This window comes from Taeniopygia guttata, chromosome 9, assembly GCF_048771995.1.
Source record: "Taeniopygia guttata chromosome 9, bTaeGut7.mat, whole genome shotgun sequence".
Classification (NCBI taxonomy): Eukaryota; Metazoa; Chordata; class Aves; order Passeriformes; family Estrildidae; genus Taeniopygia; species Taeniopygia guttata.
The window spans coordinates 11,163,920-11,190,713 of record NC_133034.1 but is presented as its reverse complement, the minus strand read 5'-3'; the positions used below and the strand labels follow the sequence as shown (position 1 = coordinate 11,190,713).

Below are 26,794 nucleotides of genomic sequence, written 5' to 3'. Positions count from 1 at the left end.
AATAGTTTAAAGTTGCATGGTGGGGAAAAATTGGAGAACTGAGAAAAACAATGCAAAAAGTGATCTGTAGAGAAACGTACTTGATGGTGTTGGAGTAAAAGCAAAGGGTTTTCTATGACTGCTGTTTAGCATGGAGAGAATCATACTCAGGCTGTATTTACTTGTAACTGATGTATGCAGATGCCAAGTGTGGCTAAATGCCTTTTGTGTGCTTCTTTACAGAGAAAAAATTAAGGGCTGGATTAAGGAGCAAGCCCATAAATTTGTAGAACATTACTTTAGTTCTGAAAACATGGATGGAAGCAATCCTGCACTAAATGTATTACAGAGACTTTGCACTGCAACTGAACAACTCAACCTCCAGGTTAGAAGTGGCAAACGTATTTAGAGTGGGGGCCAGTAATTTGTTGCCTTGACTTATGAGTCATTATGACTTGGAGTAATTTTTTAGAATGAGTGTGTACTCTGTGACACACACTACTTATGATAAAAGACAATGTGTCATTGGCATAGCATTTCAAATTCAAAATTTCTACAGTTAAGTGTCAGGGATCAACTTTATTCTTAAAGAACAATACCTTTTGTAGTAAGAACTTTGAGACTGGGGGAGAAGGAGGGAGAAGCAGCATTTTGTTAAAATGATAGAAGAAATACAGATAAGGGTAAATGTGGTAGCATGTCAAGAACTTCAGCCTTGCTTTTCAGACAGTTGTGGTCTTTGATAGATGGTCCAAACATGTACATTCTAAACCAGCACAAGAGCTGAGCTGTGTTTTGTGCTTTGATCTGAGCAGTTGTTAAAATACAAAACTTTCCCACCTCCTCTCTCCCACACAGATGTCACGTAAAACATACAGCAATTTGAGTTGTTAGGGTTTTGTTAGTGGCTTTTTTTCCAAACAGAAAACTCCCCTTCTTGGAGCTTATCTTTACCTTGCATAAGACAGAAATGAGACCTTGTATTTCTCTCAAAGTAGAGAAAATATAGATGTTGCCAGTAATCTCTCCCCTTGAACAGAGACATGCTTATCCTCATATTATTTGCCCTGCATTGCTGCTTCTCTTGAGTTACTATGCATTCCAGACTTTCCTTTTTTGCCCCCACCCTTTAGAAGCTGGTCCATGCAGTAGAAAGAGAGCTAGCATTTCTTAAGCTGTAATACCTGGGTAGTAAAACACCCTTCATATTTTTCAGGTGGATGGTGGAACAGAGTGCCTTGTAGAAATCCGTAGCATTGTCTCGGAATCTGACGTCTCCTCATTTGAAATCCAGCATAGTGGGTTTGTTAAACAACTGCTGCTCTATTTGACATCTAAAAGTGAAAAAGATGCTGTTAGCAGGGATATCAGATTGAAAAGATTTCTTCATGTATTTTTTTCTTCTCCAGTAAGTTTTCTTGTTTATTTTTTTGGCGTTCCTAGTCATTGTTTTCTCAAATTTTCTTTCTCAAAACCATCTGAGAGTTTCTGTGTTGACCTTTTCTTAAAGGTAAAATACAGAAAGAATGTTTTGTTTATATCTAAGTTGTATAAGATTGCAACTTTGACATTGTTCAGTGTCTTTGTAGGTCATGAACTTTTTGGAGCAACCTGTAATTACAGAAAGTTCCACACAGCAGTGGAAAAAAATGCCATAATGGCCAATTGTCTGAGTCTTGAACAGCTTAAAAGTTATTTGTCTTTTAAGAAGTTGATATGGAAAGAATTTGGATAGTAATATTATCACTTAGGACTAAATACTGCAAGAAACTAGTGTTCTGTTTTTAAAGGAAGAAATTTGAAGAGAGGACAGCAGATAACTAAAACTTCCAAAAAGCTTGTTGTTCATGGTTAAAGGTGAATGCTGAAAATTTGTTGGGCTATTCAGTTGAAACCAGGAGAGAAGAGTTCCTTTTTTGAAACAGGTCTTTGGTAAACTTGTGTCATTTACTCATCCTTATACTGCTGCTATTTTTTGATTTTTAATTTAATGTATAAATTGTTTAGGATTTTTAAATTCAAGCAGGTAACTAAAGACTGGACTGTATTTCAGCTTCCTGGAGAAGAGCCCCTTGGAAGATTAGAGCCATTAGAAAATGCACCTTTGTTGGCATTAGTCCATAAAATGAACAACTGCCTCAGTCAGATGGAACAATTTCCTGTTAAAGTGCATGACTTCCCTAGTGGAAATGGAACAGGGAGCAGGTAAGGATTAATGCTCAGGTAACAGTTTTGTTGGAAGCTTTTGTTTTCTAAAACTTCTTTCAAACAACACTAAAAGGACAAGTACAAATAGAAGTAGAATTGTAAGAGGAGGTAATGGAAACTTGTGACCATGTTAAAATCAAAAGCAATGACACAGTTGGTTTTTTTAGACAATGGAAGATGGAATGTTTTACTAAATGTTTGCTTACCATCTTGAAACTTGTTTCACTTAAGCTGGGGGTGATAGATAAACTTCAAATACTTCTTAATTTACCCTTTAAAAATCCAAATGTCTTCCTTGCCCCCATGTAACAAATACTGTAGAGAAACAATCTATTGCTTGAACACTGATATTTTTTAGCAGAGTAATTAAATTGCAGAGAGTGTATTACAGTGCTCAACTTCATTATTCATCTAGGTTCTGTTCTCTAGGATGTTAGTGGATTAAGTGATAAATCTTGGCTGTCAATAGAGTTTAAAATAACTGTAGGCTTACCCTGAGTCTTAAGATACAGAATAAATTTGGACTCCAGCTTGGTAGTTGTGTTTTAAGTAACAAATCTGAATGAGTAAAGACCTGTTTCTACAATTTCTTTTCTATACTTCAGTAAATCAATACTAGTTTCTACTTATTATGTAACAGTGACCAGTACAGTTGCACATAAGTTTTGAAAGTATTTTTTGGTGCTGGCTAAAAGCTCAGCATTGAGAGGAGGAGCATTGAAAATGAATTTTTGAAAACTCTTCTTTAAAGTTAGAAATGCCAAAGATCTTCTGTGTTTCAGGTAGTAAGGTAGCATGGATAGGTTTTTTTTTTCATTAATGGCTACGCAACATCCATTTAATTTGATGTATTGGAGCCTCACGCTGTAGCATTAATCTAACAAACATTAAAATTTAGTACTTGTATTTTGTGAAGCTTAAAATCAGTGGGAATTAATGCAGTACACAGATACCTTATTAGAAGAAATTATATTTTATTAGAAGAAATTATGTCTCTGTACTGACTTTTGCAAACAGTATGTGCTCTGTAATCTCAGAATGCTTCCTTATGTACATTATTTTTGTAAAAAAGTGGGATAACTACCAAAATTAAAAAGCTGCTAATCATAGAAGCAAAATCCTGGTATTCTTTTTGATAGAAAATGAAACATAAGAAGCCAGAGTGCTGTAGCATTGTTTGACTGTGGATTATGTCAATGAGGATTTTGAGGCATTAAGTTTTGGTAGTCTTTTACAGCACCTGGAAATAGAAGCAGCTCAAGATAAGAGGCTTGTTGTATAAAATCAGCTAGCTTGAGTATTGGTAGTTTGAGGTGGAATGTATATAAAGACTGTTTTTGGCAAGAAAAAAACATAGGAGCTTTCAGGTTTTCTCTTTGGGTCCTTATTGAAAATAATCAGTTTAAATGAATACTTGCATTTTCCATGCCTGTTTCTGATCCTTGTTGTGCTGTACATAAGCACAGCTCTAAATCTTCTGTGCCATCAGCTGACCACTGAACTACTTCACATTTCAAAGATGGTCAGTATAGGCCATATTGTAATCAGACCTCAAGCTGGGCTTTCTCTCAATTCATGTAGCTTCCAGATTTTGTTCAACTTGGATTCTGGTGTTCTTGTAGAAGAAAACTTTTTATCCAAACCATATTAGCTTATTTTTAGAGAAATAGTCTGACAAATAATACTCTGAAGAAGTAAAATTGTAAATGCATGTATAAGCCTATTTTACTGCATTTTTAATGTGATTATGGTTATTAGCTTCTTTGTGTAGCAACTTTTTTCACAAATTATTTTGAGTTTTTCTCTTAACAGAGGATCCCAAGCTTTAAAATTCTTCAATACACATCAATTAAAATGCCAACTGCAAAGACATCCAGACTGTGCTAATGTGAAACAGTGGAAAGGTGGACCTGTGAAGATTGATCCTCTGGCTTTGGTACAAGCCATTGAAAGATACCTTGTAGTTAGAGGTATTTATTTATTACACAGTCACTTGCATTTTTTCTTTTTTCTTATAGTTCCTGCTGTCAGTGTAGAGTCTGTAAAAACCTATGAGGATTATGCTGAAGATGAATGGAGGGGTACCTATGAAGATACCTTGCTCACAAGGGAGGAGATTAAAGCTGTAGTGAATCTTCTTTTTCTGGGATAAACTGTTTCCTGTGGTAACCAGTTCAGTCAAAATACTAACAGAAGTATTACTGCTTTACTGTCACACTGGCTGTAGCTTGGCAGTTTTGATGCCAGGTGTTGATACTGAAATTTGTTCTAGCAGTTCTGAATCTTACTGTTTTTAACTGATACATTTTGGAACTGTTTTAAAAGTTTTAGGAGTTATAACAGAGTGCCAAAGCATTGTTACCATTTCATGAAAAAAAGCAAATGAGGATGTCTTCTCTTTTGCCTCAGGCTATGGAAGAGTTAGAGAAGATGATGAAGATAGTGATGATGATGGATCAGATGAGGAAATAGATGAATCTTTGGTAAGCTTTTGCTCGGGGAGTATGGGGAGGGTAGTGTGGAGAGGGCCTTAAAGAAAAGCTATGCAACAAGTTTCCTAACTTGTATGGTCGGGTTTTTTTTTTGTTCAGGCTGCTCAATTCTTAAATTCAGGGAATGTGAGACATAGATTGCAGTTTTACATTGGAGATCACTTGCTGCCATACAATATGACTGTGTACCAAGCAGTCAGGCAGTACAGTTTACAAGCTGAGGAAGAGAGGGAGTCTACAGATGATGAAAGCAACCCACTGGGAAGAGCTGGAATTTGGACAAAAACGCACACCATTTGGTAAGATGCCTGGAGAGATCCAGGAATAACTTCTGCATTTACTAAATGTATATACATCATGAAATTTGGAATATAGGTGTCTGTCTTCTTTTTTATTCCTCTGAAAAATGTGTAACTTTGAATGTCCTGATCTGCTTGAGATACTTAAGATTTAAGAAGAATTCATTGCTAGCTCCTGATGTTCTTTTGAGCTCCTGAGTAAGGCTGGTGAACAAGAAATGGGGAATTTTAAATGATATCTGCTAGATGGGGAGGAACTGTTCTTAGTGTTAGATAACTAATCACAAACAGTAGAGATGTGCAGTATACAACTAATGGTCGACTTTATACTGATTTTCCCAGTTGATTGCTGTGAAAATGAACGTGTTCTGTGGCCATACTTTGCAATAAGCATTGACACATGACTATGCTGAATATCTTAATGTTCAGCAATCTTTCTTTTGAACATTTAAATGTGCTAAAGAAAAAAGCAAAGAAATAAAACCACATAAAACAGCAACCAAAAAATGCCAAAACTTAACCTAACCCTAACTCTAACCTCAATCACTTTGCGGTTTTGTTTATACATTCACCTTCTCTCCTTCCAGCTCATGGAGCACAAGGGTCCCTGTTTTTTCTTCCCTGTGAAATACTTTGCTTCAGAGGCTGGATCATGTCCCAGTGCAGTGTTCTTGTCTTTCTGCTTTTAACTGTCGTTCAAATAAAGTTCTGGAAATCTGAGAACTAACATCTTTAAAAGTGCTTTTGTTTCCCTGTAAGTTTCAAATATATCTTTAAATTTTGTTTGCTTTTTAGGTACAAACCTGTGCGAGAGGATGAAGATGGTAATAAGGACTGTGTTGGGGGTAAAAGAGGAAGAGCACAAACTGCTCCCACAAAAACCTCCCCTAGAAATTCTAAAAAACATGATGAATTGTGGCATGGTGAGTGTGGTGTCTTGCTATATGTTAAGTTTCCTCTCAGTCCTTTCAGAACTTTCACAATGCTTACTGCCACTATTGTGTTTCTTTTAAAGCAGGCATAGTATAAAAATGGTAAGCATATATTTTTAACTGTATGTTAAAACTAAAAGTAAGATATTTATTGATTTGTTTAACTGAACTGTTGTAGTTAAGTGAATGGCCTAGGCTCCTAATAATTAAATATTGGGAAAACTTCTAATTGAATTGTTTTGCTAAGATGTTGTTTCTCCTGCTAGATGGTGTATGCCCTTCGGTGTTAAATCCTCTGGAAATTTACCTCATATCTACTCCACCTGAAAATATAACATTCGAAGACCCCTCATTAGATGTTATTCTTCTTCTGAGAGTTTTACATGCTATCAGTCGATACTGGTATTACTTGTATGATGTGAGTACAGCACTTTTTAAATCACTTTGATACTTGGTTTTTAGGTCAGAATCATCTGTAACATTTTAAATTACCTTTCCCCTCTCTTCACTGCCCCTCAAGAAGATGGAATAATGCAAATACTGCCATCTTCCTCTACATGTTTGCCTAACTCCTGAGAAGATGAAGACTGTAAATTCTTAGTCAGTCGTATTTCCATTATATTGTGTTGAGCACAATATCCATGCTTTGTCCTTCCTTAAGTTCAAAGACCAATATTCTTTCTGAAAAGGAAATTAGTAGTAAACATCTACTTAGTCCTCCTTTAATGTTTGAGACTCCAGATGAACAAAATGGCAGTGGAAGTTTTTTTACTTTCCATGATAAGCAAATTAGAAGCATTAAAAATCTTTTTTTATCGGAGACTTGCTATTTCCTTCAGCATTTCTCTAACTAGAAATGCATTGCTTTTATTTAACAGAATGCAGTCTGCAAGGAGATAATTCCAACCTCGGAGTTTATCAACAGTAAACTGACAGCAAAAGCAAACAGGCAGCTTCAGGATCCGTTGGTAATTATGACAGGAAACATCCCAACTTGGCTGACAGAACTTGGAAAAACATGGTATGAGCTATTTGCTGTGTAGTGTCTTTAATTCCAGTTAAGTAGCAGTCTTGGCTGGGCAGCACAGTGCATCATCCTTACAGGACTTCTAAGAGTGCAAAATGTAGTCCCAGAAGTATTGCCAAGTTAGAGTGGCATGGATGTTTACGCATACATTGAGTAGTTTAAATCACATGTTGAGAGGCAGAATATGTGCAGAGTTTGGACCATTTCTTACAGGACTTGCTGAGCAATCTGAAGGTTTTCCACTGAAATTTTGATTATTCAGGTGAAATTTTTTCTCCTGTTAAATTGCTTAGTAACATTCTTATCCTATCACTCTATTTGTCTTTGCACATTCAGTATGATACATAGGAAGATAAGTTTATAAACAATACTGATAAAAGAATCTAAATAATTTTTATGAAGTTATATACATAGTACTTTGTAGATCTTGATACAGAGTACAAGCCGTAAAGTTCTTGCACTTGAACGAATGCGAAATTAGAGTTGACATTCTTGGGTTTCTCAAGCATGTTAATTGCAGCAATATTGTTGATGACTGTGGAAATAGATACTCAGAGAAACTCTTTGCTTTTCATTTTAAAAATAAGATGTCTAACTTGCTTCATAAACATTACAGATAAGATGGTGAGCAGGAACATATATTCTTAAACATCTGTAACATTATTTGTTCAATAAAACTGCCTTTCCACTTAATGCCAATGGAGGACCACACTGTTAACATACACATGCCTTTAGGAATAGTGGAAGTGATAAATTCTCTGGTAATTTTTCACGGATTATTTAAAATATTTTTTGTACATGGTGGAAGGTAGAACAGTGGGGCTGCTCTAGGCAGGACTTTCTGCTGTCAAATATGGGAGCTTGAGCTTAAATGTTTATCTGTTGGATTTAGTTGTTGAAATTGAACAGTAGTGAACAAGGAATTTTATTTTCTGATGTAAACTTTGCGCAGCCAAGGCATTCAAGTATTTTGAGTTACTTTTCAAGAGGAGTCAAAAGTTTCTGGAATTTTGTCTCCTTTATATATTGCATTTCTCAAAACTCCTGCTCCTAAGCATTTTAACTAAAACTAAAGTGTGCTTTGGAGGCTGCTTTCACCACAGAGTTTAATAAAACACTCATTTTGGACATACTACATTTCTGTTGTGCTTTAAACCAAAACTAGTCTGTGATGCTGCTTGGAACACCGCTGACTAATCTAATGCTCTTCACAGCCCATTTTTCTTTCCATTTGATACACGCCAAATGCTGTTTTATGTAACGGCCTTTGATCGTGATCGAGCCATGCAAAGGCTACTGGATACTAATCCAGAAATCAATCAGTCGGATTCTCAGGATAGCAGAGTGGCACCACGGCTGGACAGGAAAAAAGTAAGTACATCTTGTTTAAAATGGAATGAAGGATCTATTTGTTTTTATATTGTCTTTAAGAATATCATTGTGAGCAAGGCCTATTTGTAGAACTTGATGTGTTGGTGTATAGAGAGGGGGAGGTGGGTTTGTTCCTGCAGTCCCCCAGCAGAAGGCAGAATGTCTTCTCAGTGCTGGCCGCATGAGGGCAGGAGGGGCATCCTGACATAATTCCTGAACCTAAACTCCAGCAGTGAACACAGTTTTAGACAGCATTAGTGATATTTCCCCATTCTGGCTTGTAGACCCCTGTTCTGCTTGATTCTCAGAAGAACTGAAGTAACAGGATTTAGACCCTTAATAAGCAAAAATACTGTCCTTGTATTTGGGGAAGGCAAATCACCTGTCACAACATAATACAAGTGAGCTTTGACTGTGTTAAATTTGAGGGAGTCTTGGGTGTCTGTCTTGAATTTGGACATACATTATCTTAAAATAATATCTGCTATATATGCTATATGCTCTTGAATACCTCTGGGGAAAAGCGGCAGGAGACACGAGAATCAAGTTCAAAAAGAATATAGCTGCCTACATGTAGGGATCCCAGTGCTGTTGGGGTTTTTGTTTGGGTTTCAGCATCTTTATTCTATTTTTTTCCTCTACATACTAGTTTGAGGTATTTAATGTCACATGACAATACTTGGCTGTATCATAGTCCTATTGCCATATTCTTGGCAAGAATAGTACCTATTAGTTACACTGATGTAAATGTAAGGCATTGTTTTTAATTTTATATTGAACACAGTCATTCTAAACAGTTTTCCTATAGAAGCAATAATTATTTTATCAAAGCATAGGCTTACAAATTGTTGAACCAAACTGTGGAATTATTGGTGTGGGGTGGAAAAATGTGCATAACTAATTTTTACCTGTTGCAACTGCTTTGGGAGCTGGAACTTAAAGCCATAATTTCACTACATGAAACTTCTCTACTGTGTAGCGCACTGTGAACAGAGATGAGCTTTTGAAACAAGCAGAATCTGTGATGCAGGATCTAGGCAGTTCAAGAGCCATGTTGGAAATCCAGTATGAGAACGAAGTAAGTAATATTACTGCAATCTAATTTAACCCCTTTTTACTGAAGATTATTACAAAATAGCTACAGCTTTCCTAAAATGGCTTGGTCAGACCCTTTGTCTTTCATGTTGCTGGTGCTAAAGAATTTTATCCTTTAATTATCCCTAATCTAGGCTAATTGGTTGTGATTTTTAATTGCTAGGAGAAGCTCTTTCTGATCTAAATTTCATAATCAATTGTAGTCAGCAGAGCTCATTTTTTTTCTAACTCTTAAGCAAACAGCTGTGTGTGTTTCCTTTATAACATTAGCTGGTTAATACTTTTAGTCCACTGTTACTTCCTCTAGTATGTGGTCTTTCCAGGTTGCCTCTATCATGTTTGAATGTTCCTGTAGTTAGGTTCCCTAGATGCCTTTTGCCATGCAGTCTTTTTTATAGCAAATAATGTATAGTATTTCTCAGACTAAGTAAAGATTTTTATATTCAAACTGACCTAATGGATTTCTCTATCTCATTCCTGTTTCTCTCCCCTCACCCTCCATCCCCTGAAGGTTGGCACAGGCCTAGGCCCTACACTAGAGTTCTATGCACTTGTATCTCAGGAACTACAGAGAGCAGACTTAGGCCTTTGGAGGGGAGAAGAAGTGACTTTAGCCAATCCAAAAGGTAATTGCTCTACTACATAATCTACAAATATTGATTAATATTGAATTGATTATAAGCTGACTTCAGTTATGTAAAGAGCACCTCAGTTTGTGGTTAGATAATGTCCCTGATGATAGTGTGTGGCTCTTACTGGGTTTTGTTGGGGTTTTTATGTGTGTCTGTTTTGGTTGGTTTTAGTTTTTTTTTACAAGAAGCTTAGGTTAAGCTTATCTGAATGCCACTTGCATCTTGAAAAAAAAAAACCAGCAGAGTACATACTTAACTCTTCTCCTTCTTTCTTCTCAACAGGAAGCCAGGAAGGTACCAAGTACATTCATAACCTTCAAGGCCTTTTTGCACTTCCTTTTGGTAGAACAGCCAAGCCAGCTCACATTGCAAAAGTTAAAATGAAGTTCCGCTTTCTGGGAAAACTAATGGCCAAGGCAATCATGGACTTCAGACTGGTGAGAATGAAATAGAAAATCTATTCTGAAGGGGGTCACATAAAAATACTAGTTCTGACTGTTGAGGGATGAAAGCATTAAGACTTAAATGGTATTACTTTCAGCTCAAGAAGTAAGAACTGTCTGGGGCAGGGAGGAGGACAAGCATGCATCTGAACTTTTGTGGGGGAAAAGGTTGATACATGTTGGAGTTCTTCACTGTGGCTTTTGAGACCATGGGATAGAAAGGAAAAGCCATTATCTGCTATCTGTTGCAGTCTTTCCAGCTCATTGTTACTCCAGTTGCTTGCTTTAATGTATATGCACTAGTCAGTCACTTGGGTTTTCTTCACGGTAAATTTCTGAGGCAAAAACACTAGGACATGGTGTTTTGGTGTGTGCCAGAATTCTGAGATAGTATTGTAGATGGTGAAGAGATGAAGTAGTAAAAGTAGTTCAGTACTAAACAGTTCAGTGCTTTGCTTTCCAGGTGGACCTTCCTCTTGGACTTCCTTTTTATAAGTGGATGCTACGACAGGAAACTTCCTTAACATCGCATGACTTGTTCAGTATTGATCCAGTAGTAGCCAAATCAATATATCACCTTGAAGATATTGTAAGACAAAAGAAAAGACTTGAACAGGATAAAACTCAGGTGGGAAAATAACCCTAAGAATGGAAGAGTGCATTTTTACACGTTTGGATTTTATGAAATAGCAGTAATTCAGAATGTATCATTGGGCTTGAAACTGATTGTAAGAGTAATAATTACTTTGTTCTCACACAGAGTGGTTTTAATGTTATTAGATCAGTGGCTAATAATTACAAAACAGTATTTTTATAAAGTCTAGCATGAGATTCATTATGGGATTCTTCTGTGTGATTAAACACAGTCCTAGAAATGTCAAAAACTGCCAGATGTTTGTCTAACTTTTCTTTTGGTTCACTTGAAATAGACTAACCAACTTAATCGGTGGAAAAAAATCTATCCTTGCTTCTTAACAGTCAAAATTTGGGCTTTTTTACTAGTTGGTTTTATCAAAATTTCATATTTCATAGAAGTGCCTTTTATGTAGGAATTTGTTTTTCGCTGAAGAGCTGTATGCAGAACTGAGGTGACCTGTCATCATGCATGAACATACATTTTCTTTCAGACATACATCTTTAATTTTTCAAGGATATCTACTCTTAGCTGAAAATACAACAGTTCAGTCTGGCACTAGTGGTAAAAGGTCTTTGGCACACATGGTTTTTGTAGCATCCAATGTTAATAGGTGGCAGGAAGTAATAACCTAATTTACACTCTTACTACATCTGTCTGGTTTGTTACTAGTGAAAGTATTGCAAATTTGTGGGACTTTGTTCCTCTTTACCTTATTATCTCACTCTTTGTCCTTGGTCGTGGCTTTTAATTTCACAAGAATTTGAAAAACCTGAAACCTGGTGGATGAAAGCTGAAAAATGTCAGTATGCATGCCAAATATAAATGCCATTAACTGTTCTGTGGAAAAAATAGCCTCTGAGCCATAGCATATTTCACATTTCTTTTTCTTGCAGTAGTATTTTCTAGCTATTTTGTCTTCTGGCATGTTAAGTATTTCCAAAACTGCTGGGAAAAAGTATACTCCTGTGATCTTTACAGTTTATCCTTTAAGCTTGTTTACTCTTGGTTTATTGTTATGTATGAAAGCTCCAGAAGGAAAGCAAGGAGAGCTGCACAGTTTTAATGGTCATGCTTTTACAGAAATGTCTGATTAGTCAAAATGCTTTGGAAGTCATAACTTTTGGATAAGTTCATTTGAATTAATTGTTCTCATTGGTTTCCCCTTCCAATTTTTTAGACCAAAGAAAGTCTACAGTATGCATTGGAGGCTCTGACTATGAACGGCTGCTCAGTAGAAGATCTCGGGCTGGACTTCACACTTCCTGGGTTTCCCAATATAGAACTGAAAAAAGGGGGAAAAGATACACCGGTCACTATCCACAATTTAGAGGAGTATCTCAGAGTATGTAAAAGCAAACCTGTGACTAAAATTCTTTTTTCCTTGCTCCCAGGTACTCTGTTTCCATATATATTTCAGTTCATTCTCATAAACTAGGCATGACAGTAATTTTCCTACTTACGACATATATACTAATTTATTACTACAGTAAAACTGTTAGAATCTAATTGCACCTGGCTTGAAAATTGTGTAGTACAAGAAGTCTGGTTTATATGTCATGAAGTCATCAGAAGTTTGGCTTTTTGGAGAAGAAGTATTTTAAGTGGCTCTATTGTAATTGGTTATGATCACGAAGTTTTTAGGAATTGTGATGTAGTAAATTACTTAGCAATAGTGATCTAGCATCCCCGTGGCCTTTGAACTGCTGTAATAGTAGTGTAATTTTTTTGGGCGCAAGTCTTACATAAACATTAGCAGTTGTGAGTAAAAAATAAAGCATTGGCTTTTTGTCCAAAAAGCCCAAACCAAACCAATAAAAATCCCAAGGAAAACTAAACTAGTCAACCAAAGAACCCCAAACACATATGAAAAAAACCTAAAAAGAATAAATAAGGGAAAGATAACAAAATTTTGCCAGAATAAATTGACAATACACCTGTGTATTGATTCATTCCTGTGGCAAAAGGGACATAGAAAAACAGAAGGTTTTTTTAGATACGGCTGAACAAAGGTAGGAAGCTATTTCTGTTGAAGGAAGTGATGAAGAGAAGTGGTTAAAAACAGCCTGGAAAAGAGATGAAGAATGCAATATCACATGAAGTTGTGAGTGGGATGGAGAGGAGGATCACTGTATTCTACTTACTAAATAATCCATTTCCTGACAGGTTAGGGTACTGCCAGTTTCAGTCTGAGGACTGTTAAGTTTTGAAGCACTGATAAGAAACACATCTGATGTTTTGGTAGAAGCAATTTAATAAGGGTCATGTAAATTCTTGCCTATCAGCTGACAAATTTTGCAAGGTTGTTTTGTGATCCTTACAAGTGAATATTGAGCAGTTTCTGTTTACCTTCTAGTTCAAACTGTTACCTATCCACTTCTCATGTGTTTGTTGAAAGCAAATTCTGCTAGTCAAGAATCACTTACAGAATTAAGCATATTTGGATTTACAGCTCTTTGCAGACCTATCAGAGGAGCAATACAAACTTCCACAGTTTATTAGAAACAGAATTTGCACTCTTGATTTACTGAGTACAGTTGCAGTCAAGCATTCCAGTCTGATTTCCATAGTTTGCAGTAATTTTTTTTTTCTTCCCTAAGTAACTGTATCAGATATGATACACTGAGAAAGGCTTACAGATGTCTCAGATGTCCTGTAGTTGTCCTGCTGCAGACTTCTGTCTTTGTAAAAGAAAAGGAGATTACAACAGGAAACTTTCTCTCCTCCTACTAAGAACTTCTGGAACTTTTATTTTCTTAAAGGATCTCTGTGCAGTTTTTCCTGTCTGTCTTTATGGCTTTTTAGACTTGATGTTAAAGAAATAGAAAATATTTTCAAGGGAAAATTAGTTTCTCTCCATCACGAGTACGATGAATTGCATTTTAAAAACAATAGATTTAATTGATCAACTGGCCTGTAGAGCATTCTGTGGGTCAGCTGCCCTTCTCTTGAACATGTCATTTTCATTAAAATTCTTGTGTGAGGATTAACATGAAAAGTAGTTTATAAAGCTGGAATACCCCAGTGTTGCTTTTCATGCCTCTCCTGCTATCATGTCACTCTTCTCTCTACCTCCCTGTTTTCCCCACAAAGGACAGCTCCCACAGGGAGCTGCCTTTATCAGAAAGTAGAGCTGCTTCAATTACCAGTATAGTGAAAGATTTCATTCGTTTTTTTTTTTTTTCTTCTCCCCTGTATTATAAAGAGGCCACCTTGCTTGTTCTAAATTAGTGAACAAAAAGTTTCAGTAGTGTAGATTTTTGTCTAGCAATTTGATCTTCTCTTTGATTCTGCAAGAATACAGTGCAGCTTAATTATGCCACGTGGTCTTTCAGCTAGCATAAAAACTAATCACAATTGTAGGTAAGCACTCTGCTGTTAGAATAGCCATAGACTATTCTGTGTTGTAGAAGAGTTTTTTGTGCTGCTGGTGCTTGCTACCTTCCTGTTCAGTATTAAAACTGGTTTGTGGAAGTAGTGCAATGCATCTCACATGAAATGCAGTGCCTGACTCTTCTACTGGAAAACTTACCAGCAGATCCTAATGAGGTTTTCTATCTTGAGAGCTTTCTGAACCAGTAACTCCTCAGTTACTGGGACAAGGTGACATACATGCATCAGGACTCCAGCAGGATCTATGAATTTTTTACTCATGTTCAGATGCATCCATAGATGACTTTAATCAGCACCACAGGCTGGATCTTTTAACACATTTTAAACTAGTAGTTCTGTGTTGACAGCACATCTTTTACAACCAGCCCTTGTTTCCTGCTAGGGTTGAGGATATCCAGGGCAGGATATCCTGCCTGACTGACAAAAGAATCTGAGCTTGGCCTGCAATCTGCTATGTAAAATGCCTTAATTTAGTGGAGAAATACTGGCTGCAGGAGATTTATTTAAAAGAACTCTGGTTTCATTTGTGTCATATGCCCTTCCTCCCCCCCACTGATTGATTCAATATGTGCTGTCCGCTTTGGAAGTTATTTTAATGTTAAGAGGGTAACTACAGATATAAAACCAAAACAAACCAGCAAAATTAAGCTCAAAAGGCCTAGATTAGTGTCTTACTGTCTTTTGCATTATGATTCTTAACCATATTCTGGTAACTTGAAATGACTGCTTTTGTTCCTATGTATTCTTACAATATTAAGCCATTTAATATATCAAACAGGATAGAGTTGCTTTTTTAAAAGTAAATATTAGTATGCGGACCCATATATTTCCATGGGGGAAATTAAGATAATATGGCCAAATTATGCCCTGTGGATTTCTGCTTCAGGTGATGCATTTTAAGAGGTGTAGAGAGAGAACACCTAGGTAAGGCTTCTAAAGATAACATATGTTCAGAATTACTTTAAATTATTCTGTTAAACAGGTTCAGTTTAACCAGCTATTCTGAGTACTGTTTATTTTGTTAAAAACAAAGGCAAATAAGTAGTTTAAATTCTGCAAAAGTTCATGTTAAGGGTAAATTATAAAATTATAAATTATTATGTAAATTATGAATTAAGGTAGAATGAGGCAATACTGTAGAGCAGCTCTATGAATCAGTGTGCACCCTGTGGTAACTCCAGTGAGCATATGGCTGGGCTGCTGGAGTTGGATTCTGCAGTTGTACTTCTTTGTACAGTAGTGATCACTACATGCTTCCTTTGTTCAAATTGCTTTTTTCATTTTTGGCTTTTTTTCTTTCTCTGCAGTTGGTTATATTCTGGGCACTAAATGAAGGTGTTGCTAGACAGTTTGACTCCTTCAGAGATGGATTTGAGTCGGTGTTCCCTCTTAGTCATCTTCAGTACTTCTATCCTGAGGAGGTTGGTGAAAAGTGTTTTTGCTGCTGCTTTTATAACCTTTATCTGCATGTATGGGCAGTCTTAACCTGGGTGCAGGGCATTTATAACAGTCTGACATTGATTTCTGATGCAAGTTAGTAAAAGTGAGTGTCCCTGAAATTCCACACTTAACTCTTAAGTGACTACTGAACAGAGAAGTCTTTATTTTATGCTTTTATTATGAACAGCTCCATTATCTGTGTGTATCCAGCTTTTCTGAGAAGTGCTTTATGTATCATACTTCATTTCTCTATGGAGTATGGATACCCTAATTCCTTGTATTGCAGTACCTCGTAATGGCTGTAGAAAGTTGTGAATGCTACCTGGATCTTGTACTAGAACAATTAAACAAGTAGTCAGCTCTTTAGCAAAGCTTCAGACAGTAAGAAAGAGATTCAGATGAAAGGGTAAAGAATAAGGATAGTTGGTCTTACTTTATTCTGACCACCACCATATCAATTTCCTTGTAAAATTCTTAACACACGTACTCTAAAGTGGACTGAATTGAGTTATAATTCATGGTTCTCTGGACAAGAAGAGAGACTGTTTTATTCTTCTTTGAGGGAGTCTGAAGACTGTACTTTGAGGGGTTTGTTTACCTTTATAAACTCAGACCTTTGACTTAAAGAACAAACATTAAAGCACACTTTGGAACAATGTGTTAGCCAAGGCTTTTTGGTACTCCTGTGTTCCTGATGCTTTGCAAGGCAAAGAGGAACATTTACTCCTTGTTGTTTAATTTTACAGTTGGAGCAGCTCTTGTGTGGCAGCAAGACAGACACTTGGGATGCAAAGACTTTAATGGAATGTTGCAGGCCTGATCACGGTTATACACATGACAGGTAATATCATGTTTGTCTTATTAAACAAACAAAAAACAAAAACAGTAGAAAATACTTTCTTGAAATAACTTTCATACATTGTTATTCAAGCTAAAGGAATTAGATGACATATATTTGAAAATGTTCATACTGTTCTGAATATGAACCTGATGCAATTATTTTAACTATAAACAAAATAATATTCTCTTGGTTCTTTTCCCTCCTCAGTCGAGCAGTGAAGTATCTCTTTGAAATTCTCAGTAGTTTTGATAGTGAGCAGCAAAGACTGTTTCTTCAGTTTGTGACAGGCAGCCCCAGACTGCCTGTAGGAGGTATGTTTTTGTTGTTGCATATTGCTGTGCATGAAATCGCTGTTATTGATGTATTTCTGAATAAGATGTTTACTTCCGTATAGGAAGAAATTCCTTAACTTAGGTATTTGAGAGGTTCAAACTAGTTTCCTGTTTCTAATTTCAGAAGTGGCTGGGCAGACATCAAGTATAATTCTCATACATAACCTTTGTGTTAATCTCATGACCCTTCCTACAGTTGACTCTCCAGGTTTAAATTGTTGCCACAAAATCTGTCAGAGGGCAAAAGAGAGTTCAAAATTTAAATAAAACAAAGCTCCTAATACTGTATTTGTTGTTTTTTTTTTTTTTTTTTTGCTAGAGGTGCATTAAGATATGGCAACAATATGATGCATTGTAACCTGAAAACTATAGTCTCCTTTCTAGATAAGAAACAACACTTAGGATAATAATCTTATGTAATTTCTCCCCCTTTTGAATTTCAGCATTTAGGTAAGAGGCAGTGCAGTAAACAGAGAAATTTGCTGTCTTCCCTAGGGACTGTTGTAGAATACACATTTTACTGTATTCTCAGCTGAGTGCTTTGCAGGTCAAAACAGAATTCATGCATCTGTTCCAATATTTACATTCTTTGGGATTTGGGGGAAAGACTTGATTATTCTTTTTTCTGAGTATATTTTGGGAGCTCTTCTGTGGAGACATGATGCAGACAGAAGTAAGAATAATCAGGTACTAGAGTCATAGGTGTTTCCTGTTAAAAATGTACATGAAGCCAACAAACTTAAAAGTATTGGTTGGAATAGAACTTTTACACATACAGAAGACAATTAAAAGGAGATTAATGCAGCTTGTTCCTTTATTTTAAATTCATCTTGTAAGATGAATCTGCAGGCAGGATTTTAGGTACTTTTAGCTTGTTGTGCAGCTTTATAAAGCCGTATTCTGAATTTCTGAAGGTGTCCAGGAAGTCAGTTGTGTGATCTGTGCTTCTGTCACTGGGCATGTCTGCAGTCAGCTGTGGGTGTTCAGGAGGAGCAGCCTTATTCTGAGTGTCTTTTCTCATTACTAGGTTTTCGAAGTTTGAATCCTCCCTTGACGATTGTACGGAAGACATTTGAGTCCACAGAGAATCCCGATGATTTCTTACCCTCAGTAATGACTTGTGTGAACTATCTCAAATTGCCGGACTATTCAACTATTGAGATAATGCGTGAAAAACTCTTGATAGCTGCAAGAGAAGGGCAGCAGTCATTCCATCTTTCCTGATCACAATGAAAAATGCAATGTCTGCCTGTTACAGCAAAAGAGAAACTCATGATTCTTTTCTAAATATATCACCTGAGTCAAGGAAACGTGTTACGCCTTCTTGTTGTAGAAAAACGGCTTGCAGATTATAAGCAAAGACACTTGGTTGATATTCATTAAAAGCCCCTATGGACTTAAAGTGATCAGGCCCTAAAAGTTGTTGTGACAAGGTTTCTTTAGCAAGTTCTTGTTTAAATTATCATTTATTTGATGAGTGAAGTTTTTAACTTGCTTTGCTGTGTGAAATTTAAAAAGGGATGTTTTTCCAGGCTGGAACAATAAATGTCGCTGTGCAGTTTAATACTGGGCTGTGTGTATCCATCTAGCTAAGTCTGAAGTTTTTCCTCCAAAGACAACTTTTGTACATAAGTACAGAAATTAAAATACACCATGTATTTGACAAATCTAGTTTAGTAGACTAGTTCTGTGTACCCTCACCTGCCTCTAATTTTACCCATCCTCATGTATTGTCTGATGTGCAATTCACTTGGTTCTTTTTGTGTGCAGCATTCAACAATTGTTATGTTTTGGTTAGCATGGGCATTTAACTGCTCCATGCCTCTTTCTCTGATTAAGATAATTTAAATTTTACTGAAATCAAATATATATTGTCAATATAATTCAGCCTTTGTAACTAGGTAGAACCTTTCTTATAGCATAGTTTTACTGTAGTGGTAGGATATAATGGCGACAGTCGTTACCAGAGTGCTCCAGAGCTGTTTACACAGTGATTCAGGCAGCAAAAGCCTCCTACGGGAGGCAAGGAAGAATTATTTCTTTCATGTAGTTCAAGTCCAACAGCTTGGGCTGGCCAGCGTGTATTATGGTAAGGCCCAGAGCATTTCGAATTGATGTAAAGTTTTTTAAAAGACAAATTAATCGTTTCATTCCCTGTTTGAGTAAACAGTTTTCCTGTTCTTGATCTAATTTCTTGGCTAATTTTGTAGTTTTTTCTTCTTTTTTTTTTTCTCTTTTTCTTTCCCCCCAGTGCTAGCTTGGAACAAGCAGTTCAGCCTTTGTCTTTTGACACAGATAAAGCACCTGTAAACAATGCTCTGTCCAACTGTTTTATGTGCTGATTTCTCAAATCTGCAATAATTTACTTCATCAGGTTAATGTTTTTACCTGAATATAAATAAAAAAGTTTGCTTCACCTTTTTGTTCATAGTTTTGTACTGTATGCCTAAAGCTCAATTGTGTAAATTACTGTAATGCAAGTAAATCATCCTAAATCTACTTGGCTAACAACCTGCAACTGTGGATGATTTACTACTAAAACAAGACCTTTTAAGACCTCCAACTCTGAGGGAAATTTTTTCCTTTCTATGCGTTCATAAAACGGGCAATTACAAATATTCCTGAGATGTACCTGCTACATAGGTAATCTTTATGAAAATGTGATAGTTAATTACTTTTATTCAACTTTGAGAAATCAAAATTCCTTTCAGTGCTTAGAAATTGTTAAATTCTGGCTAATCAGGCTAGTTATTTCCCCTAAACTAACAAGTTTTCTTTTATCCAGCTGAAGAACTCGTGCTTCCAGAACATGTAACGGACATTCTTCTGGTGAACATTCACAGAATTACCTGTGCTTGCTCAGAGCAGTGCCACTGAAATGTAACACAGACCTGTCATGAGCATGAGTAGAATGTGAAATCCTTGCACAAAGAACCTGATAACTGAACAGTTTTTTATTACCGTATTAAACCTGACCGAAGGCGCTTCACCCTGTACATACAATAATGGTAGCGCGCAGTGCGCCATAGTTTGCATCCAACTTCAAGGCAGTGTTTAAACTATGGACTGGTGTTTAAATTGTTCTGATAACTTGATCAAACTGAGCACAAACAAGTGTTTATAGCGTGTGGATAGCAATTTGTTCATTTTTTTAAGGTTCTATATTTTAAAAAAACTGACTTGTGTAAAAAAAAAAGAAAAAAGCTAATATTTTGTATTAAAATATCATGTGTATTGATACTTTTTTTACCTATGTTGTCTCCCTCTAGAATCTGGCTTTCATTGACTTGGAAATTTTGAGGAGCTTTCAGATTTGATAGTGTAACTGTTTGTATTACTGTTTCAGTGGGAAAATAAGTTGGTGCCTGTTTAAAAAGGAAGGAAAAAACAAGTACCTGTGGTGATGTGTTCTGGCTGTCATTCTGAGTGCAGACTAAAGTTTTAGTTTGCCTGAAAAAGTGAATGAAACCCTTTTGGGTGACACTTCTTCTTTCCTACCAAGGGCAGCTTTTAGCATATTAGAAGAGCAGTCTGGCTTAAAAGGTAAAGATAGTAAATTACAAGAATAAACTAAAAAAAAATCACATTTTGCATGACTGCAGTACTTTCCTGCAAACAAATATATACATCTAAGAGTAGTTCAGAATGAGTGGAGGGGTGGTGCAAGATCTTAAAAATTTCTTCTTTTCCAAAGGAACTTTGGATTAAGGGAAAAGCTCACTAAAATCAATCTATGTATATAGTCATTGTAGTACTGCACTGCTTTGGATACCTTTATAAGGTATAATAAAAGGTGCAATCAGAAGTCTTTTAAAATGGATGCTTTTTTTAGCTTGATAAGTTCAACTGTTTTTAGGTAACACCACCAGTTACTGTTTTGGATGAGTTTCATGTCCTGTGTTAAAAAGAGCAGCAAAAAGTAATTAATGGATGAAAGGGCCATACAGGCACTGATAGCTCCTGCTGAACTTGTGCAATATTTTGTTGTTGTTGTTAGATGTTGGCTTTTTACCAAAATCTCTTGTTTAGGTAACTCTTTAGCATCCCATCTGACATGAATTAGTTACGGTGCTTCATGTTCTCTAGGAAGGTGCACAAAAATGAATTCCAGTCATGTGAAGTCCCCCATGCTTACTGCCAAACTTAAATCAGATACTCAAATTCCCATATGCAGACTGCTTGTATAATTGAATTGTCCAGATTCTTTCTCCTTTCCCCTCAACTGTATGTTTTATTTTCTTCTGTCTCCTTTCCCTGACTGAGCTCTCCTCTGATGAGAAGGTGGGTGCCTAAGGGCAGGGACTGGTGAAATTCCAGATGCCTGTAACACTTGTGCCCTCTCTTCTGGCCCCTGTTGGAGGTAGGTCTGTCATCTGTGGAGTTTCTGGGCCTTGGCCCCCCGTCTTCACATGGATAGTGCCAGTTCCCATGCTCTGAGCAGCCTGTACTCTGCAGAGGCAGGAAATAAGGGCCTACCTGACATGAGAGAGAATGCCATGGTTTCACTATTAATGTGCCTCCCCCAAGCCAAAACTTTGCTATAGCTAAATCTGTTGGCAAAATGGAGAAAAATGAAAAACCTTGCTGAAATGGAATTTGGAAATGCTGAGATTTGAAGGGAAGGTATAATCTGCTGATAAAAGGTGAGCCTTTTCAGGGCTTGCCCTTCCTCCTACTTTCTTTTCCTGATCTCTTGGTTGCTTGAACTGGAAAGCATCTGTGCTATGTGACCTGATCCTGCGGGAACTTCCCACCCTGTGTTCCCAGCACACCATATCTCTCACACTGTGTTGTGTTTTTAGGAGCTCTTCTCAGGTGAGTGTAGGTGGTTGCCCCAAGAAAAGGAGTGGCTACCCAGCCCAGTGCAGCAGCACAAGCTGCACAGGTAGTGCTTGATCAGAGCCTTGGTGCCTGTTGGTACAGCAGATGGGGAGCATTCCATCCTCTGCTGCCTGTGACTGACAGCAAATGGCTGAAGGAATGACTGGTGCCTCTAGAGGAATACTATATTCTTGTCTCCTGGTACTGGAATGTGCCTGTATTGATCAGGTATGAAGCTGCTTTGGGGGCAGAGGGAGGAACAGATCCTGGGTCATTTCCTTTTTTGTGTGTATCTAGGGACTAGTGACATCTCAGGCTGTAAGCAGAACTTAGTGGAGGAAGAACAGTTTAGACATATCCAGTATTTTCAAGGCACTAGGTTGAAGTTCCTGATAGCTCTGGGTCTAATTTGGCAGCAGCTTCTGGAAAGCTGATTCCAAGAGGAAAAAAAGGAGAGCAAAATGCTACAGAAAGACACAAACTCAGAAACCCAAACTACCCTAAAAGGTGTGACAGCTGACATGAGAGCCCCTCTCCCACCCACCCTTCCCAAAGAGGGGAGGAATTCCCCAGCGATGTGATATTTCCCCATAGGGAGAACACTGAGCAGTCAAGCTGGAAGTAGTATGTTGGGGTAAAGCAGCACATGTACTGTGTGTTTGGTCTTGTCTGCCTCTATCCTGTTTCCCCTCCTGCCCCTCGATTATGATTGCTAAACCCCCATAAAAGACACAAGTAGATAAGCCTGGGGGAGAATGTGGGACAGCAACCACCCTGCCCTCCTCTTCTGGAAGTTGGAGGCTTCCCTTTGCAAAATGTAAGCTTACACACTGAAAGCCAAGGTAGGTTCTTGCTCTGGAAATAGATGTACTGCAGTTTTCCCATCTCAACAGCTATTTCCCAAATATTTTACTCTTCTTTTAGCTGCGATCCAAGGTGTTCTAGGCTAAATATAGGCCTGGTCTGACTGCAGCTCAGCTGTTCTTGGGGCTTCTTGCATGCCTGAGTCTCTTTGGCAGGCAGGGTGATGCAAGAACTGATCGAGAAATAGCCAGTCTAAGAGGTGGCATTTTATTTCCCAGCCTCATTTTCCAGCCCTTTTTACAGATTGCCTCAGTGTATCAAAACTGTCGAGACATTGGCTAAACAGTGAAAATTTGCTAGCTGATTACTTTTTCCCCCACAATGTTTCCCATAATCTGTGCTATGCTTCTCAGAAAAAAAAAAAATCTTTATGCCTTCACTTCGTAGCTTGGCATGCTTAATTTACTGGAAATACTGATGTTACTAACCATTCAGAAAGGTTTCCCAGAGTTTTGATATTTCTTGTTCTGGGGCACTAAAACTATAAATGCTATTTGAAAGGGGAAAAGTCGCTTTAAAACTTAAATCAAGCAGCAAAATTATTCTATCTTTAGAAACACTGGCTTCTAAGAGTGGTAATTTCCAATTTATGGTAAGCAGTACTGGCAGTTCTACTGGACCAGAAGCAGGAGGGAAAGGGAGAAACTGTCTAGAGAGCAGTTTCTGGAAAGGCTGAGCCATGGTCAGCTTTGTGCCCTGGCAGCCGGGGAAGGCAGCAGCATCACATGCTGCAGTGATGGGAGCACAGCTGGTGCATCAAGGGAAGGGATTTTATCCTTTGCTTCATATTCCCAGAGGAGAGATTTTGCAGTACCCGTGGGTTTTTTAAAACCCAACTGGATATGTGTTTGTTTTACTAAAACGTACCACAATCCTAAAATGAGCTCTCTTTAGAATTTAAAGTCAGAGCTGTATGACAGCATCAAACTAAATTGTTATGCATCTTACCCTTGGACTGTTTGTGCTACATCAGTCCCATCAATTTAAATAAATTCAATGGGAGGTATTTATATACATAGAGGTTTTCTAAATTTTCTGATAAAATACGTGGAAAACACAAGGGTCTTAATTTCAGTTGCAGATTGTGGGTAATCTCCACATCAGAGCATTCCTGTCTGAAAATTACAGGCCTTAATTACTTTTACTTTTCAAAATGGTTTCAATTCTCAAAACTTTTTCTGGCTTCGTCTTATCTTTTTAATATTGAAAGAGTTAGCACTTACCTGTGATGAGAAACTGTTATGACTCCACATTCATCTCTGCCCCAGCAAGCACCTGGTCATTTCCAATTTTTTCTGGACTAAGTAGTTAACATGATTTGACAGCACTTAATGGAGAGATGCCATAATTGCATATAGAGGATTTTCTAGAAGGAGCAGTTTTCACGGGTATTAGCAAAAAATAGCATCCTGAAAATGGAAAGATAGGAATTACGAATGCGAAATGACCAAGATAGGAAAAAGTTCTATTCCTGTCCTGTATGTGGAGTTTGAAAAATGAGTACTGATAGGTGAGTGACCAGTGCTGTGGATGTCCATGGAGATGCTCAAGACATTTATGGCCATGTTATATCACTCACCTCCTGCTTTGCTGTGTTAGTGCAAAAGTTTAGTGATACAGACCTGCAAAATACATTTTCTACCAAAAATTCACTGTGCAGATTAATTAAGATTAACCAGATTAATTAAGATTTGTGGTAAGTATATGCTTACCACAAAGATTAACCCGATAAATTAAGCCTTGATCCTGAGAAATGTATGCAAAGGAACAGAATAAGATGTTGTTTAGGATCCTATGCCCAATGTTGAGACCCTTGTACATTCCAGCTGTCAGTAACATTTGATATTGGCAGAATTCAACAGGAGGCCGGATTTTGAATTGGTATGGGTCCTGCTTGTCTATGATAGGCAAAACAGAAAAAGATATATCAAGAACCTACCAATTAGTTCAAATCAAGTAAGATTTCATTTTGTGTATCAGTTATTGGGTGAGAGGCATCTATGGATCCATGAAGCAATCTTTGTTAATGAAGTTTCATAGAAAAACATTTGTCTGAAGAACAGTGAAAAAGCAGAGATGGGAGTTAAAGTTGTACAGACAGCACATCATAGGAGGAACACAGTGCTTCGTGCCCTGCCAAAGGTGACCCTGTAACTCAGCAGCTTCTGCTCTGCCCTAGCAGCACTGATCTCTTACACACCTCTTCCAAAAGTAAGAGCAGAAGTGATGTACAAGTTGCCTTAGGTAGGCAGTCAAAGCTTTACAGCTCCTGAATTGTGGAAGCACCGTTAGAACAGGGCCAGAGGCTGTGCAATACCAGCTGTACATCATACAGCTATATGTCACTTTTATCTTCTCATCTCCTTATTTTTGCTGCATACATTATATGTTACAATTACTGTCCCTACTCTTCCTTTCCTCTTCTTTCATAGTTTATTTTTCAGTGGTCTTGCACTAAAACACATTGAACCGCTTCCTTCATGCTAATAATTTAAAGGTTTTATCCTTCTGTGCTGAAGCAGGCTATTTCTGACCAAATTGCAATCCTGATGTAATAGCACTGCTGTCCAGATGTTTCATATCTGTGAAGTCCAAAATAAGGCTTTTAATCACTCTTCCAAGAGATTTACTTCTTTTTTTTTTTGTAGATACACCCATCCTCCCTGTCACTCTGGCTTCAAAAATAGATTCTTGCATCCACACTGGATCTGAATACACTGAAGCTTTGTGTAGGTTCTCTCCTATCCACGTACATAATTCAGTATGTATATTCCCTATGTATATTTCTTAGCTCCCTTTACTCCACCACGTTAAATATAAAGTTCTTGTCTTCCAGTTCTCTGAGAAGGAATTGTTGTTCCCTCTCCCGTTCTTCACCTCGCACTTGAATGTATTCTCATGGCTGCCTCAGGCAATTAAAAAATCTTTTAAAGCTTCTTTTTCATAATATTTGCCCCAGAAATGATCATGATAAATGACAATTGCTGTGGATCCTTGTGGGTTGTTGTGATAGTTGATATTATCTCATTATGCCCTTCATGATGGGTTGTTTTTCTCTAGTGCCTGACTTTGCCTCCTCTTGTGCTTTAATGGTAAGATAAAGTGGAGAGGTCCTCTTGTCCTTTCTATGCGCAGAATCAAGTAGAATATGCTTTTGAGAAGAGTGTCTCAGAACTGTTACCTAATCTGGAAATGGAAGCAAAAAATTAACAGCTGCTAGAGATTTCCTTTTTAATCTTATGTGAGAAAATAAATTAAAATATTAAATTTAATCACAATAATTTTAGATTTTAAATAATTCTCAAATGGAATTAGGCAATTCCAGTTAGTTAGTTGTCAATATAAGCACTTATCAAAGATGATATGGCTTTTCCTGTTATCTCTTTTAGGAGGTCTAACTTTTTGTGAAAATGCATCTCTTTCACATCTGAATTAATGTGAAGATTAGAATAATATATAACAAATAACTATTTGTGAAAATGCATGACGATTAAGATTTATAAAGCTAATGATTAAGATGCATAAATATAAAGAATGTTTATATTTTGTGTTCCACACTCTGGCATTTCTTTCTGAAGATTTTTACAGGCTAAGGAAAAGCCCATGTAATTTTTGGCCTATTCCCTATAAAAGCTTTACAGGCTTACATAAGCTAAACATTCAACCTGTTTCCTCAGAAACCAGTAACTCTTTGTGGGAGATAACTGCAAGAAGAAACTGCATGTGCAGTGATTACACAAGGAGAAATGGTGAAGATTCAACTTTTACTGCCATGATATGTCCATGTGAGCTATACCACATTAATCTTAATAAAGAGTGACCACAAAATGTTCAGCTCATCTAAAAGCATGTTAAAATGGCTTAATCTTAATGTAGAATCACCTACGAAGTAAAAATGTTGTGTTAATTATTTTATGAGCACATAGCTCCTTAATCTGTGAGGAAAAAAAGTAAAATTAGATCTGGAGACTGAAAACTAGAATAATTCAGA

The 26,794-nt window shown here is 37.1% G+C and overlaps 1 protein-coding gene across 11 annotated transcripts in view; it reads left to right on the top strand.

Annotated features, from left to right (window-relative positions):
- Window positions 1-19,534, top strand: part of TRIP12 (thyroid hormone receptor interactor 12) — a 77,228-nt gene extending 57,694 nt beyond the window's left edge. For 8 of the 11 annotated variants that reach the window (XM_030280067.4, XM_030280062.4, XM_030280071.4 and 5 more), the window contains 19 exons: window positions 223-364; window positions 1,196-1,387; window positions 2,033-2,184; window positions 3,985-4,157; window positions 4,597-4,670; window positions 4,779-4,978; window positions 5,774-5,901; window positions 6,177-6,328; window positions 6,789-6,931; window positions 8,152-8,308; window positions 9,288-9,386; window positions 9,915-10,029; window positions 10,318-10,472; window positions 10,942-11,106; window positions 12,293-12,457; window positions 15,813-15,926; window positions 16,692-16,786; window positions 16,994-17,097; window positions 18,146-19,534. In XM_030280067.4, the coding sequence (XP_030135927.1) occupies window positions 223-364; window positions 1,196-1,387; window positions 2,033-2,184; window positions 3,985-4,157; window positions 4,597-4,670; window positions 4,779-4,978; window positions 5,774-5,901; window positions 6,177-6,328; window positions 6,789-6,931; window positions 8,152-8,308; window positions 9,288-9,386; window positions 9,915-10,029; window positions 10,318-10,472; window positions 10,942-11,106; window positions 12,293-12,457; window positions 15,813-15,926; window positions 16,692-16,786; window positions 16,994-17,097; window positions 18,146-18,342 (2,722 nt within the window). In that variant the 3' untranslated portion in view covers window positions 18,343-19,534. The remainder of the gene's footprint in view (window positions 1-222; window positions 365-1,195; window positions 1,388-2,032; window positions 2,185-3,984; window positions 4,158-4,596; window positions 4,671-4,778; window positions 4,979-5,773; window positions 5,902-6,176; window positions 6,329-6,788; window positions 6,932-8,151; window positions 8,309-9,287; window positions 9,387-9,914; window positions 10,030-10,317; window positions 10,473-10,941; window positions 11,107-12,292; window positions 12,458-15,812; window positions 15,927-16,691; window positions 16,787-16,993; window positions 17,098-18,145) is intronic. The other 3 variants (XM_030280068.4, XM_030280072.4, XM_030280073.4) reach the window with 1 other exon arrangement.
- The last annotated feature ends 7,260 nt before the right edge of the window (window positions 19,535-26,794 follow it).